General features: G+C 41.2%; 1 protein-coding gene across 4 annotated transcripts in view; it reads left to right on the forward strand.

Annotated features, from left to right (window-relative positions):
• Positions 1 to 14,129, forward strand: part of GCNT4 (glucosaminyl (N-acetyl) transferase 4) — a 73,507-nt gene extending 59,378 nt beyond the window's left edge. For 3 of the 4 annotated variants that reach the window (XM_088443740.1, XM_088443737.1, XM_088443739.1), the window contains exons 2-4: positions 878 to 998; positions 5,331 to 5,432; positions 5,639 to 14,129. In XM_088443740.1, coding sequence (XP_088299866.1) covers positions 5,640 to 6,959 — 1,320 coding nt within the window. In that variant the 5' untranslated portion in view covers positions 878 to 998; positions 5,331 to 5,432; position 5,639 and the 3' untranslated portion in view covers positions 6,960 to 14,129. Of the gene's footprint in view, positions 1 to 877; positions 999 to 5,327; positions 5,433 to 5,638 lie in introns of all 4 variants that reach the window. The other variant, XM_088443738.1, reaches the window with a different exon arrangement.
• Positions 14,130 to 15,597: the final 1,468 nt, after the last annotated feature.

Raw genomic sequence — 15,597 nt, forward strand, 5'->3', positions numbered from 1 at the left:
GAGTAATTACACATTCCCAGCATTCATGATAAACATGACTGAGAGCCTTCTGCAGGTTACTGTTGAATCAGTTGTGGAGCTGCACTACCAGTCTTATACACACCCATAGCATAAGGCACGTTCTCCCTGAAGTCCCGGCATTAATGATACCTTTAAGAATTACATCTCCTTGGTGTAAATTATTTCAATATTTCAATCACATCTCCAAGGAGTGTCTTTAAATAGTATAATTGATTCTATCATAGAATCTTTAATCCAGAAGAAATTATTTGGGGGAAATTTACAGCTGGAGACCTGAATTCAAATGGGAAAAATGTTTCATGTAGACAGTCGGAGCCACCCCACAAATCTGCGCTTATGGTACATTGCACTCAGGAATAAGATCCCATCACACCTCCACAGCAAAAACAATTTCTGTCTTCATTTACATTCATTGGCTGTTTTTTTTTTTTTCTTTTTGAAAGATAAATATAAACCCTTTTAACCTTATTAATTATTTTCCTTTCATTGCACCATATTTTTATTGTAATAAGTCATTATTCTATTATGGAACATTAACATTAGTATATCTCTAGATTCTTATATTTTCAATTTGTTCTCTCACAAATCTGCAGAATTTTAAGTCTTGCAACCCTCTTTCCGTGTTTTATTCACGCTCCATCCCCTTATTATATTATGATGTAGTTAGTAATAGTGAATTGACTCTAAGATATATTTGTTATGTTTTGCTGGCCTAATTATATTACTGTAGCACTTAATTTAATTGAATTCTAAATAATATTACTACTGGTATTGATTATTTATGTAGGTATAACTCAGACCTTGTAAAGCCAGCTTGTTACTGACTTGCACTATTTCTGTTTTGTATCTGCTTTAGAGAAATGGCAGAGCTTTGATGTGTCTGTGTATGCGGTACCAAGATATGGGAAAACGAGGAAGATGTAATATTATTTACAAAAAATAATTACTCACAGTTGCAAAACGCTGAAGGAACACAGGTAATTCCAGTAGACGATAATATAGAAAGCCATTGTTCTATAGGGTGACATTTTGTGCTGTTTGTGCAGCAAAGTGGCGTATTAGTTAGCATTGCTGCATAACAACACTGGGGTTATGAGTTCGGTTTCAAGCAAAACCCTATCTGTGTGGGGTTTGTACTGTATGTTCTTCCCATGTTTTCGTTGGTTTGCTCCGACACACCAAGGACTCCCACACGGCACACACATACCGGTAGGTTAATTGACTTTTGATTAAATCCATTGAGACCGATGTGAATGATTAAATAGATTCTGTGTAGGTGCTGCTGTATATAGATAACAGTTCATTTGTGTTAATGGTTTGAAGTCATTATTTACCTGTATACTGAAGAAGACATAAGTGGGAATGTATAAGATACGTAGAAGTTAGTTAGAGGCTATCTCCATTTTCAATGGAGTGTTTTTGCTTTTTAAGAGTCAAGGGGATGATATAGAACTAGAAGCAAATCCAGCTACTGGGTATAGAACTTTAACCTAATAACCCTTTTGTGCTGCAGGGAGAAAAATGGAAAATGCACAACCTCATTTAGAATTGTGAGAGGGACGTAGGGGTACTCAGCCAAACTCAACTTATGTGTATGCAGCAAGAAGATTGCCATTTGATTTTTAAAGGGGAAAACACCATATAGAGGTGTATTTAATTACATTTCAGATTGCATTCACTGACAATTGTGGAAATCAGATGTATATTTCTCCTGCATTGCGTACATGTAAAAACAATATGTATTTTTGTGGTTTGTAAAGTTGTACACCTCTTGCAATGCGCCCGCCCCCTTGGTTTAGTACTAGACTTCAGTGCGCACAGGGCCGTTGAGAGCTGTGACGGGCTTAGTTACTGTGAGGCGTGGCCAAATCCTGGAGGTGTGGCCATACACCTAACCCCTCCCCCCAAAAAATTAAGAAACTCAGCACAGGGGAGGGCTCCAGGGGAAGGGATGATCAATGTGATCGACCCCACCTGTTACGCTTCTCCGATCTGCCCACTACCACTGGCTGCACCTAAATAGCAGTAGAGATGAGAGGAGACTGCTGCAACTGCGCTGCTATACAGGTGCAACCAGCGGTAGTGGTAGACGCACCTTGAGATGCGATCAATGCAACATATATACGTAAGTACTTTTTGGGGTTTTTTGCGTGTCTTTTTCTACATACATATGTTTGGTGTGCAAATGCATCCGACTCTTAATGAGCCCTCATACCCACATTTTAAAAAACATTTTATCTTGACAAAGATTAGACTTCAAGTTTAATTTCTATAAAGTAAAAAATGGCCTATGAGGAATAGATGCTTAGATACACTCTCCTTCTTTACGGTCTACAAATGCTTTCCATAGGAAAGCATTAGGACATTGAAGTAACCAGTGTATGTTCTCTCAGCCCTTCTGTGTTATTCTTAGGATATCTATTAGCTTTGCGTGTTTGAGGCCCCCAGTCACAGAAATAATATAGTGGGCGCAGACACATATACCTACTCCCTCATATTTTAAATAGTGTCCTGTGTTTCCTTTGTCCTTCATACAGTATGTTTCTAATGCTCTAGGAACTGTAGCCACAAAGCCCCAGTCAACTAATGACTGATCTTAGAACCAATTCCACATTCAGCTAAAAGAATATTCCCTTTATCTTAAATGTCTTTGAAAGTAAAATCATGTGCATTTGCTTAACATTGCAGAATGCCTTATAATTTCATTTTCATCTTGTAATGTTATCAGCATATATTTTAGAGATTTTACAGAAGCAGCTTTTCCATTATAGAAACTAGATGAAAAAGTCCCAGCTGTGTAGAAACTTAGAACTCTCCATTAGTGCTTCAGCCAGCAAACCAATTTTCAAATTGTTCATCCACCCAACACCTCCACCATTCTCGGTATGTAAGGAGACATCATTTTACATATCTAGGATGAACTGGCTGGAAACTACATTAGACAATTTGATCATAACTCAGTATCTACCGCAGTATAAAAAAGCCTCAAACAGCAAATATACATGGTAACATATATCCTGACATATCATAAGTACGTTAAATGTAAGTTGGGACAACACAGAGAAATTAATCAAAAACTAGTTAGGACAAGGGGCAAGGATAAGACAACCCACTATCTTGATGGGCAAACATAGGTGAATTGCAAGGAGGAGAAGGCAGTTCAGCACTTGATGAGCCTGTGCCCAACTTGAGTGTGAGCAAACACTGGTGGCACGGGTAGTGCTTGGGGACGAACAGGATGAAATAGGACCCTTCCATTGAGATCTTAAATTCTAAAGAGAGGGACGAACAATTGGAGGGTGAACTGGGGAGAAGAGCAAGTCAAGAGAGAATAAGAGATTGGAGTTTTAGGAGGCAGGATGGTAGACTTTGGTGAAAAAGTCTGTTTTGAGACCACGTTTGAAGTTACAGAGACTGGTAAAAAGTATGACTGGGTGATAGAGTGAGCAGAGCAGGTGAGCAGATCAAGAGTAATCTTGGAGGCAGGTATGAGAGGAGGTAATTAGAGTAGAAGTTAGAAAGTACTCAATACAAGAGCGGAGGGGATGGGAGGAAGTGTGGACGGAAACTAAGTTGGAGATATAGGAGGGGTCAGGTGATCAAATTCTTTGTTATGTGAGAATGAGGAGTTTGAACTGAATGCCGCGAGGGATAAGGACTCAGTAAATGGAAAATGAGATAGGCAGAAGTTTACAGGAAAAATTAAAGTGGGGAAAGGCAAGTAAGGAGGGTGACAGAGGAAAGGACGTTACAATAGTCAAAGCAAGAGATGACGAGGGCGTGGTAACAGTTTTGATGAGTGTGAAAAGACCTGATCCTAAAGCTGTTTCAGAGGTGGCAGGAGTGAGAATTATTTTGAATATGTGGGATGGAGAGGGAGGATTTAAAGATGGCTTCCAGTCAGTGGACTTGGTGGACAGCCAGGAGAGAGATTTAATCAACAGAAAGAAAGAGCGGGAGATGAGGGGATCCTCAAAGGGTGAAGGACTATGAGTTTGGTTTTGAGAATGTTTAATTTGAGAAACATTGGTACATTCAGGATGAGATGGCAGAAAGGCAGGAAGAGACATGAGTGAGGACTGAGGCAGAGAGGGCAAGGGAGGATGGGTAAATGTGAGTGTCATTAGACATTAAATGGTTGGTAAAGATGGATTTACTGAAACAATGGAACAGAAAGACAATCAGGTGACCAACACTCTCAAAGGCAGCACATAGATCTAAGAGGATGAGAATTGAGAAGTCACCGTTGTCTTTGGCTGTGAGATGGTCATTGGTTATCTTAGTGGGGGAGCTTTCTTTAGAGTGGAGGAGATAGAAAGCAGATATAAATGAAGAAGGAAGTATGAAGAGAAGAATGAGGTGAGACGGAGATAAACAATCCTCTCAAGTAGCTTTGTGGCACAGGGGAGGAGTTAGATAGGGCAGTAGCTACGGAGTTGATATCATGCAAAAGTTTCTCAAGGATGGGTGAAACAAGGATATGTTTGAGTGAGGAAGGAACGGTACTGGATGAGATGGACAGATTGAAGAGATGGGCAAGGTTGGAGCTGACTGCAGGAGAGATGTAACAAAGTAAAAGGGAGATAATTGGATCCAGGGGACAAGAGGAGGGGGGCTGATGAGAAGAGGGCATGGACTTTCTCTCCATTGGTGGAGGTGAGAAGGAGGACAACTTGGGAGAGGAGTGAAGGGGAAGTATAGGAAGTTGAAGGTTGGAGAATGAAGGTGTTCTAAACATTAGGAGCTAGCTTACACCACACTGTTTTCTGTGTGTTTTTATCATTATCTTTTATATATATATATATATATATATATATAAAAATATATATAAAAACACACAGAAAACAGTGTGGTGTAAGCTAGCTCTTAATTAGCCCGGTATAAAAATATATATATATACTGCCACAAAGGTTCCATATATCCGTACATAGGGGATAGCATAAAATAAAAACATGTAGTTACATTAGACAGATACACACTTACTAATAATTTTAAACATAAACACATAATCATAACGCTTTGCTCGGGAGACCTTACAGTCTTATCAATAGCGTGTTAGAACTTTGTGCCCTGTTAATGTAGTCACTGATTCCTAGTGAATTTAAACATCATTATAGAGGAATTTGTAAGATATAATAAAATACACAATACTAATTAGTTTTGTACAGTGAACCATGCTATCTAAGGGGTTCCCTGAAGGTCCAGCCCTGCAGTCCTCTCACCCATGACTGCGTGCTTGAGTCAGTGACACTGGTGTTGTCAATGGGCCTACACGGCAAACTTTCATTATACAAATAATGTGTCAGCAGGGCTCAGCAGGCTTGGGAGAGAGAGAGTGAGAGAGAAGTGCAGTTGTGGACCATTGAGACCTGTGTGTGAACCTGCTGGGTTGGAGGACCACCTCACCAAAGGTAAGTAGAACTGTGTATGTTATTATATAATAGTGCCCTCCAATCAAAACGTAAAATTATCCATTAAAAATCAATTCAATTTTGGTGACTTTTTTAAACTTAATTTTAATAACGTTTCCATTGCAATGGCATAATCATGAAGTCATGTTTCTGTACCATGTACATTTCTTTGCTAGTTTCCTTACATATGATTTATCTCTCTTCAGGATGAAGCAGCGCAGTTGCCGTACTGCGTGTCTTGCACGACAGACGGTTACCCTCCTTATATTCACTGTGTCCTTGCTCTGCTTCTTAAAGCTTCTGAATGTTGAGCTCATATTCCCAAGTACTGGAACCTATTACGTGGATCCAACTATTTATTTTTCTTTTGTTAACAAAAATTCCCTACCACGTGACCTATCTAGTAGTATTAACTGTACAGATATTTTCGAGCTGGAACCATCAGAGATTGGGAAAAGTTTACAAATACGGAGGAGGCGCATTCTTGACCTTGATGATGAAAAAGTAGTACAAATGACAAAGAACTGTGAGGCCTATAAAATACTACGAAAGTACGACCAGAAACCTCTCTCACAGGAGGAGAGAGATTTTCCAATTGCCTATTCTTTGGTTGTGCATAAAGAGGCTATAAACGTTGAACGCCTTCTGCACACAATATACAATCCAACTAATGTCTACTGCATCCATTATGACCAAAAATCATCTCCAGGATTCAAGAATGCCATGACCAATTTAGCCAGCTGCTTCCCCAATGTCTTTATTGCATCTAAACTAGAAACAGTTATTTATGCTGAATTTTCAAGGCTACAAGCAGACCTAAATTGCTTACTTGATTTGCTGACATCCCCTGTGCAGTGGAAATATGTAATTAATTTGTGTGGACAGGACATGCCAATCAAGACAAATTTCGAACTCGTTTCCAATTTGAAAAAACTTAATGGAAGCAATATGCTGGAGTCGTCACTGCCAACGGATGTAAAAAAAGAAAGATATACATACCATCACGAGGTCACATATATTTTAGATCTTGAGTATGTGAAGATGCCTGTCAAGACATTGACCACAAAATCTCCACCGCCGGCAAACATTGAGATGTATGTTGGAAGTGCCTACTTCGTTTTAAGCCGTCCATTCATTCTATATATTTTTGGCAGCCCGGTAGTTGCAGAATTGTTAGAGTGGTGTAAAGACACCTTTTCCCCAGATGAACATTTTTGGGCAACACTGATTCGTGTGCCGGGAGTACCCGGTGGGCTCTCCAGGACAGAAAAGGATGTCACAGATCTTGATAGCAGAACTCGACTTGTAAAATGGAACTATCTTGAAGGGAGTCTTTATCCCCCTTGCACTGGAACTTATGTCCGAAGCGTTTGTATTTATGGGGCTGCAGAACTGCGTTGGCTCATTAAGTCCAAACACTGGTTTGGAAATAAGTTTGACCCTAAAGTAGATCCTATTTTAGTAAAATGCTTGATTGAACATCTGGAAGAACAGCAGAGAGAATGGGTTTCTTTGTCCTCTAGATGACTAATTGTTGCTCTTGCCATTTTGTGCCACACTCACACATAAGTGCTCCTCCTTGAAAAGACTAGGCGCTGTGATGGCAAATGTAATTGCCATCTAACAAAAGACTATCATTTATTTATTTGCTCTCAAGTTTGTTACAAAATTCACTTGGTTAGAAGAGGTTCTTTTAAATGAAAAAGTATCATGGCCAATAGTGTTCAACTAAGATCGAATTCATTTGAATAATGATTTCAATTGAATTTGAATTGTGATGCTTGCCTTTTATTTGTGCTAAACTTCTATTGAAGAGTAACTGAAATCATTACTTCACCTCTTGATACTGGAAACATAACTTCTACCTGAAATTGTTCAGTTGAAACTTCAGGAACGCGCCGAGGGCCTGATTCACTACGGATCGCAGTATTGCGTACGCACACAGTTCCAGTGTTATAGCAAGCTAATCCATTGCGATCGCAATGCAAACTTAGGACAAGTTAAGGATGCCCACTTTACCTTACACACATCCGTAATGTTTAGCAGAATAGCGAAACCATCGATACATTCGAGTACCATCGCAGCCTCACGCACAATTTCACAAGCCCTGACCTTACTCACAAATTGTTAACTTCCACGCATGCTTTCAGGCTGCATAGGGCATCGCAGTGGCTAATTTATGCACGTCCCTGCAACGGCGTGCAAACGCACTGGCACGCCTGCGGTTTCCCGACCACCACCCCCCCATCACCACCCACAAATGGTGCTTCCTGTCAATCACTCTGCGAAGGGTCTACGTAGACTGTGCGATCGCAGTCCCGATCGCAATAGCTAGTTCGAGCATGAGCACTGCCAAGCATGCACAGACCGCAACAATCGGGTGATTGCGTGCGTATTAGCAACTGCGATCCTTGCTGAATCAGGCCCTGATGCTCCAATTTGACAGATGATGGCAAGAGAACCTTAGCAACATCTGTAATCATGGAAACGAAACATACTGTTGACTGCTCTGATTTCGATGTTACATATGTATTACCAATCTATCTGTCAACATTAGGGGAGAGATTTATCAAATCTTGGAGAGAGATAAAGTACCAACCAATCTGCTGCTAAAGTCTGTGCTAGTAAAAATATCAGTTAAAAGCTGATTGGTTGCTATGAGCAACTTCTCAACTTTATCTCCAGGATTTGATAACTCTCCCCCTAGGTGTCTACAAAGGGGAAATTCTGGCAGATGTCCTCTTGCAAGCATCAGTAGTTATTCCAGTTAGCTGAAGTACACCACACCATTATTTTAATTAGGCAGTATCATCTTTCAGTAGTTACCCTTTAAATGTGGTCATTACTTTTTTATTTTACAAACTCATGGAAATCGGAATAATAGCATTTATTTGGTTAGAGCAATTCTCTCTTCCTTATTACATGATGACACTGGCCAAATTGATCTGATCTGGCTTGTTAGTTTCTCAACAATACCACCGAAAATGACAGTGAGTGGGATTTCAAGAAAGAGTTGAATGTATAAGCACTGATGTACAGTTTCTGTGTTGTATCTTTCCCTTATTTAATGTGTGCCAATTGCTCCTTAGCCATGTCATAAAGCACTACATGTTGGACTAATTACAGTGACAGGTGACAGGCTATTGGGTAGGACCTGTTGGCAAGTTGGAACTTCTAGACCTTACATGTGTTGTAACATCTGGTTTGCTAAGATTTATAAGACTTTTGAAGACCAAGATGTGTGCAATTTGCATAACTATAACTGGGCAGGGACTAGGGTTTCACTTTCTATATTTGGGCATATCTAGATTGCTAGGCCTGTCCAATTTGACCACCCTTGTGGGTGACCAGCTTCCACTGATAGAGTTGCTTGGGCCAAAGGCCGAACACCTGGGTCCCATGGGGACATTTTTATGTGACTGATAGGGTTACCATTTATTTGCGGGCAATATATGCAATGACCAGTTTGGCCGTCCAAACCCTTGTATGTATGTGCAGCCTTACTGCCAACATACCTAGTGCTGGCACTAGGATCTAGACATGACATTAAAGGCGTTATCAGGGAATAACCATTCTCACCTACAGTATGCTTTTGCTATTTATAACATATGTTGTATTTATTGGTAATTAAAGAGAAAGTATTACCTTTTTTAAAAATGTAATGTTGCTTTTCTTGCTGAGTTTTGTGTCCTCATTCCAAAGGCATTGCAGGAGCTGTACAGTATCTTTATGTACTTTGGGATCTTCAGATTCTCCATAGATAGTAATAACAAGAAACTTCACCTACAGAGTGGGAACATGACAGTTCAAGCTGGCACCCAAGAGGAAGTAGTTCTAGACTCACTTGGGAGCCCCAGTTTCTGATTTAAATTTACAGGAGAACTATATTAAGATCAATTCATAACTTTAGCCACTGTACAATGCTTTATTATGTTGCTGAAATGTTGGTAAATCTGCCAAATGAAGACAGAGGGGCTTATGTAATAGGTTGCGAGATTTAGAAGCTACAGGAACTCCTGCGAGTCTTCCCGTTTTTTTAAAGCACCAATCGTTTCAAAGGCAAAACCAAGCTGGCTCCCAGAAATTCCTGCAGTGGCTGCAGCTCGCAACCTATTACATAAGCCACAGAATGTCTGCTGTGCAAATGTCACAACTAAAATACTTTGCCACCAGCCTTTTCGCACAGGCCGATGCACATATGAACATATGCTCCGTTTGCGCATCATAGTCATATATTGCTTGTTTTGCATTGCGCAGGCTCCGGAATCATGCATGCTTTAGGTTGGGCAATCTAGTGTCATACACATTTAAGTTGCATCGCCACTTGTCACTGATGGGGCGTAACTGAGCTGTAATGGGGCGTGCTCAATTAGGCGATGGTCAGAAAGGGCGATGGAATTGCGGACTTGGCCGGATGAGTAAATATTCCTTTATCTTCTCCACCAAGCATAGGGCTGGTGCAAGTGTGCACAGACAATGGGCAAAGCTATGAAACCAAACATACGGATAGGGGAGGTTGCAAAGATGGGTACAGCTCTGAATTTGGGTGAATATATGCATTTATTTCCATGCATGCAATGCAGGAGTAATTACGGCCGACTTGCGTGCAACACATTATGCTGTAAGCATAGTGGTTTTATCATTGAGATATTCCTGGAAATTGAAGTGTGTCTGTTGCCTATTCACAGTGGAAGCAGTCTGAGCCACTTGCCATAAATAAGCTCTAGAGCAGTGATTCTTAACTCTAGTGTTCAAGCACCTTCAACAGGTCATGTTTGCTGTCTGCAGGCTGGAGACATAATTAGGTCCCGCCCCTTTCCCGGGAAAAGTTTGCTGATTCGCGAGGATGGTTCTAAAAGACGCAAATTGCGTCGTTTTGCCCCACCTCCTCATCGCGTATCCGCAAATTCCCCATGAAATCTCCCCATCCTGCCCACTTCACTAAGAAATGGGCAGGATGTGGGGGATCTGTCTACACTTCCGGAGGTGCCGGTGGCTACCCAAAAAACGAAGAGCCTCCCGCGACTTCCGGGAGTGTAGGCAAGTATGCTTTGCACTGCACTGGGTGATTGGAGCACGCACCTCGGGCTTCAATAAAAAAAAAAATGACTGACCCAGCAACATAGATTAACTCATCTGCGTATGATTAAAGTAATCCAGAACACATGACCTGTAGAGATACTTGAGTAGTGGAGTTGAGAACCACTACGCTAGATGAATTCAATAGGAGGTACAGTGTGCCTGACACCTCAGTGATTGCATTAGTTCATGAATATTGATTCACCTCACACAATGATTGACTCTTCTCAGGGCAGACACCCGTTCCAATTTAATATTGAGTATTTGTTTGGGAAATTGTGGTGCTCTGATCTGTACCAGGTACATGTAGGACCCCACTGGGTGTAGGCAACGGGCATTTTAAAAGTTTCCATAATAGAAAAGAATAAATGTGCACTGGAAGCTTATTTACTGTATGCTGTTGTGATTATTTATTGTAATAAACTATTTTTCTTTTCTCTTGTGTAAACCGTTCCAAGCACAGTTTTTATAACAGTACCACTGATGTTCAGGAAGTGCTATCATGAATGGTCCCTATATTTTACATAGAAGACAGAAAGACAGACCTTTATAAAGCGGTGTACAGCTTAATTAAATGATGGTAAATGATAACTTTTATTGGTGTCATTTTATAAGAAAAAGTTAAAGTATTGATTTGTGTCTTCTAATTATTCAGAGGCTACTTTTCTAAGTATATTGTTGATATACTGGGATTCACACTGCTTGAGTGGAGAAATTGCTGATAATGACAAAATAAAGAGACAGCACACTACCATCAGATGATTACACATACACTACACAGAATGGGTATGAAGTCCCGACGCCTGCAGCCTGAAGGGAGAAGATCCCGACAGGGCAGGTAAGTACCCTATCCCTTCCCCTCCCTAACCCTCTCTTAGTGGTGCCTAACCTCCCCCTAGTGCCTAATGCTAACCTCCACCCGGGGTGCCTAACCCTATCCCCCCCCTTACCGCACCATAAACCTAACCCTCCCAAGGGGGGGGTGCCTAACCCTAACCTCCCCCCGGAGGTGCCTAACCCTCCCCCCTATGGGTGCCTAGCCCTAACTCCCCCCCCAGAAAAACCTAACCCCAACCCCGCTACGCTCCCTAAAGCAACCCTCCCCGCGCGCGGCTCACGCTGAGGGCGACCGGACTTACCTCATTCGGTCCGGTGTCAGGATTAAGATAGTCGTCAGTATTTTGCCACGTATCTTAAATCCCTTGTTGGGATTTGAATGTCGCCATTGAGACCGGCATCTCATAACTACATCCCCACTACATTATGTAGACAAAAGTGCTTGGACACTGACAGCAAATACAGTAGATCAACAAGATTTTATTGAGGTCAGTACTTTGTAGGTCCTCCACGTGCAGTGATTACTGCAGACACCCTTCTTTGCAAACTGTCTACAAGTTCGTGGACAACAGCAGGTGGTATGTTTTGCCATTCGACCTCAAGTACAGTGACCAACTGTGACACTGAAGAAGGTCAAGTCGGCCTAGATCACATCCGTCGCTCCAATTCGTCCCAGAGGTTCTCAGTGGGGTTAAGAGCTGCCCAGTCCATCCAGGTTACTGAATTTTCTGTATACCAGTCCAACTTCGCCCTGGAAACATGACAGGGACATTGTCTCTCTGATAAAAATATTTGTAGTTTCCGTAGAAATGCAAGTGCATGGACCTTCCTAAGAAGTGTTCTTGTCGAAACCGCCACATTAGTGACCTTGTGGAACTCATGTGCAATGGTATACATGGTATGCATTTCGCTTGCGCGGAGGTGTCCAATCATTTTTGTCTACATAGTGTATATACTGTAGGTATGTAAACATTATTTGATGATTCTAGCCAAACCAATGATTAAAGTGAATTAGTTACAGAACCACTCCTCTGTGCAGGGTCCATTTGTACTACACCCAATTGGGGAATATATTTTAACAATATTTTAAACTTTATTATCTTCTCGCAAAGACTAACAAGTTAGAATCTTTGATGACAAGTTGGTGAGAAACAACCAATGAGTGAATGCATTCCGCATAGGTGTCAAACATAAAATAGCTGGTGATTAAAATACACCATTATGTATAAGTTTGTACATGAACAGATATTATAAACAGAAATATAAAAGATAATTCCCACTGACTCCATGGTGCCTTGCTTTTTAAAAACACATTTATTTTATTACACAAATCTCTATATATTTCTTAATTTATTTTGTCTGTGAATTTGTTGCAGAAATAATAATTTTAAAATGATACCAATAAAAGTTATAATTTAATATAATTAAATAAGACAAATATGTGCACTGTTTAATTACAGGTTTCTCTGTTGGTATTTCTGTATTCCTTTTTAGATGTCTTATGCTTTATATTAAATAAGCTTACTAGCTGCTTTTATTCCAGGCATTTAAGTGATTGCACTGTGCTTTATTTGAGTATTACAACCATTTATTGTATATGATACATGTTTTGGGATTATTATCAGCAATGTTGTTTTTGAGAGAACTGTATGTGCAGGTACACATAAAGGTTCATTTACAAACCGCATAATTTTTCTATGACACCACCTGTCCACCAAATGCATTTCAATGGCCACCCATTATTTCATATTAATAATACAGGTCTCCAAAATGGAATTTCACTTTTGCATTTCAGTACTTAACCACTTCACTGGCAAAGTTTAAAATACATATTTTATAAAAATAAATGAAGATATTTTATTTAAAAAATATATGCTTAAGGGGTGTTTAGCACCCTCCCATGTTCATATGCCCCCATTGAAAAATGACCTGCCACCCCCAATTGACAATAGACCCCCCCCCCCCTCGTGGCAATAGATCCCATTAACATTACCCCAAAATTTTTGTGGTAAAAGAGACCCTGTAATTTAAACCTCCCCCCCAGGTGTATCCCTGATTTTTCTTAACACCCACCCCCTCCTCCCTTGTGACCAGTGTGTTTTTTTCCCACTATTTTACCCACCATTACTTTATTGGGCATTACCCCCCACCCCCGGTGCAATTAACTCCCCCCCCCCCCTGGGGTTATTATCTCCCACCCTCATGAGGAATTACTCCTCCCCTCCCCCCCATGCAGTAAGGCATGCATCAGGGGCGACTGATGATCAGTCCCCCCTGGTGCAGTCAAATAGTGCTTGTAGGGGAACTAAGTTTCCCTCTTTGGACTCTTGTACCCAGCACATGCACTTCAGGATGGCGTTCGCACGGCATTCTGCTGCACGAATACAGCAGTGATGTCGGCATTCGCAGATCGCTGCATATCTCTTTGTGGATCCAGGGAGTCAGAGTAGATCCGTTGCATCCCATGCGTGGTCGCATCCCATGCAACCACACCAGTTAAGTGATTAATCCTCCTTAGTGTTAAATGTTCTCGATCCACCAACTGTTCTCACAGATGCGCGGCCCTCTTGCACCGCAGAACCATGCGCTTCCCTTGAGATCTAGGCCCACCTGAGTATAGTAGGTGCATGGCCTCACCAAAGAGCACTGCTGTTCAAGGTTTACGGTTCATAAATGACTTCTACAGACATGTTGACTTTTTAACAAAATAACATGTGAATGAGTTGTGTGATAAAGAATGTCAATCATTTTGTAACAAATTATAAAAGTTAACTCTCGACACCAAATATTGATAAATAATTTTTTTTTTTAAATAAAGTTCTCTCTGTTCTCTCTTTATTTTTATATTTATTTATTTGAAATCCACACTTCTGAATAGATAAGTTGTACGTCAGGTTCTAAGACAACTCATTCAACTTTTGCATTAAGTAATCTTGCTGAGGTTTTTTTACTTTCTCTGCATGAGATCCTGTAGGGAAGGGCTTAGGGGCAAGAGCTGGTTTTGTAATTTGCAGGAAATCACGTCATTAAGCCCTGCCCACTGTACTTATGGGTGAGAGGTGGGAAGGTGGCTTGCTCTTCCAGGAGACCAGATGAACTCACTGCAATGTAATAGTCTCCCTGACTTTCCAGGTGAGTGGACAAGTATTAAACCAAACTCTATTATTAGAGCTTTAGTATACCATTCTAGGAAAAGGTAGTAGCAGAAAGTGGTATTAGCAGGAGGAGGAGGTAGCAGGCGAAGGAGGTCGTAGCAGGAAGAGATTGACGCTTTAGGAGGAGCTATTAGCAGAATGAGAAAGCAGTAGGACGTAGCAAGATGGGGATCATTGGGCATTTTTATCTCAAAATGGAATAACCTGTCAGTAATGAGTAACGAGCTGCACAATTTGAAAAAGAGGACTCCTCTCATAAATGAGGATACCACTAAATTGATTGAAAAATGTAACCTCTGGCCTGGATTAGATATACACTATGTAGACAAAAGTGATTGGACACTGACAGGAAATTGATCAAGTTTTTATTGACGTCAGTACCTTGTAGGTCCACCACTTGCAGTGATTACTGCACACACCCTTCTTGGCAAACTGTCCACAAGTTCCTGGACAACAGCAAGTGGTATGTTTTGCCATTCCGCCTTAAGTACAGTGACCAACTGTGAGATTGAAGAAGGTCAGGTCGGTCTAGAATGAACCCGTCACTCCAATTCGTCCCAGAGGTTCTCAATGGGGTTAAGATCTGGACTCTGAGCTGGCCAGTCCATCCGGGTGTGCTGGGATGTGGAGGGTCAAGGGAAGCTGTTGCCACTGAGCAAGACTAGACTCCGCTCTCCCCCTGCATGATGTGCCTGTGGTAGTGGAGAGGTAAGAAGTGCTATGAGGGGGTGGGTTGATCACACTGATTGACTCTGCTGCTGGCTGATTTGCACATGGCGCTCCCCTCGAGGGTGCGTAGTGCAGCTTTGCAATGTCGTGTAAAGAATTTACATTACATTAGTGTTGGAAGGAGGTGTGGCTACCCGATTTGGTCATCACTCCCAGTCCCCGGGCTCATCTTGACTCTCAATGGAACCTCTAAAACGAAGCAGTGGATACCCTCTTCAGCACCAAGCTTTTTCAGAAGAAGGTAAATAAGTTTGGTTGTAGAGCCAGTTTACAGCTAGAACTTCATGTAGCTTCATTTATCTTGGTGTAATGCCCATTCCTTGTGGACCATGTGGAATTAAATGTGAAACCAGGGTTCTTCTATT

The sequence above is a fragment of the Taudactylus pleione genome, unplaced genomic scaffold, assembly GCF_031769625.1.
Source record: "Taudactylus pleione unplaced genomic scaffold, aTauple2 ptg000333l, whole genome shotgun sequence".
Taxonomy (NCBI): Eukaryota; Metazoa; Chordata; class Amphibia; order Anura; family Myobatrachidae; genus Taudactylus; species Taudactylus pleione.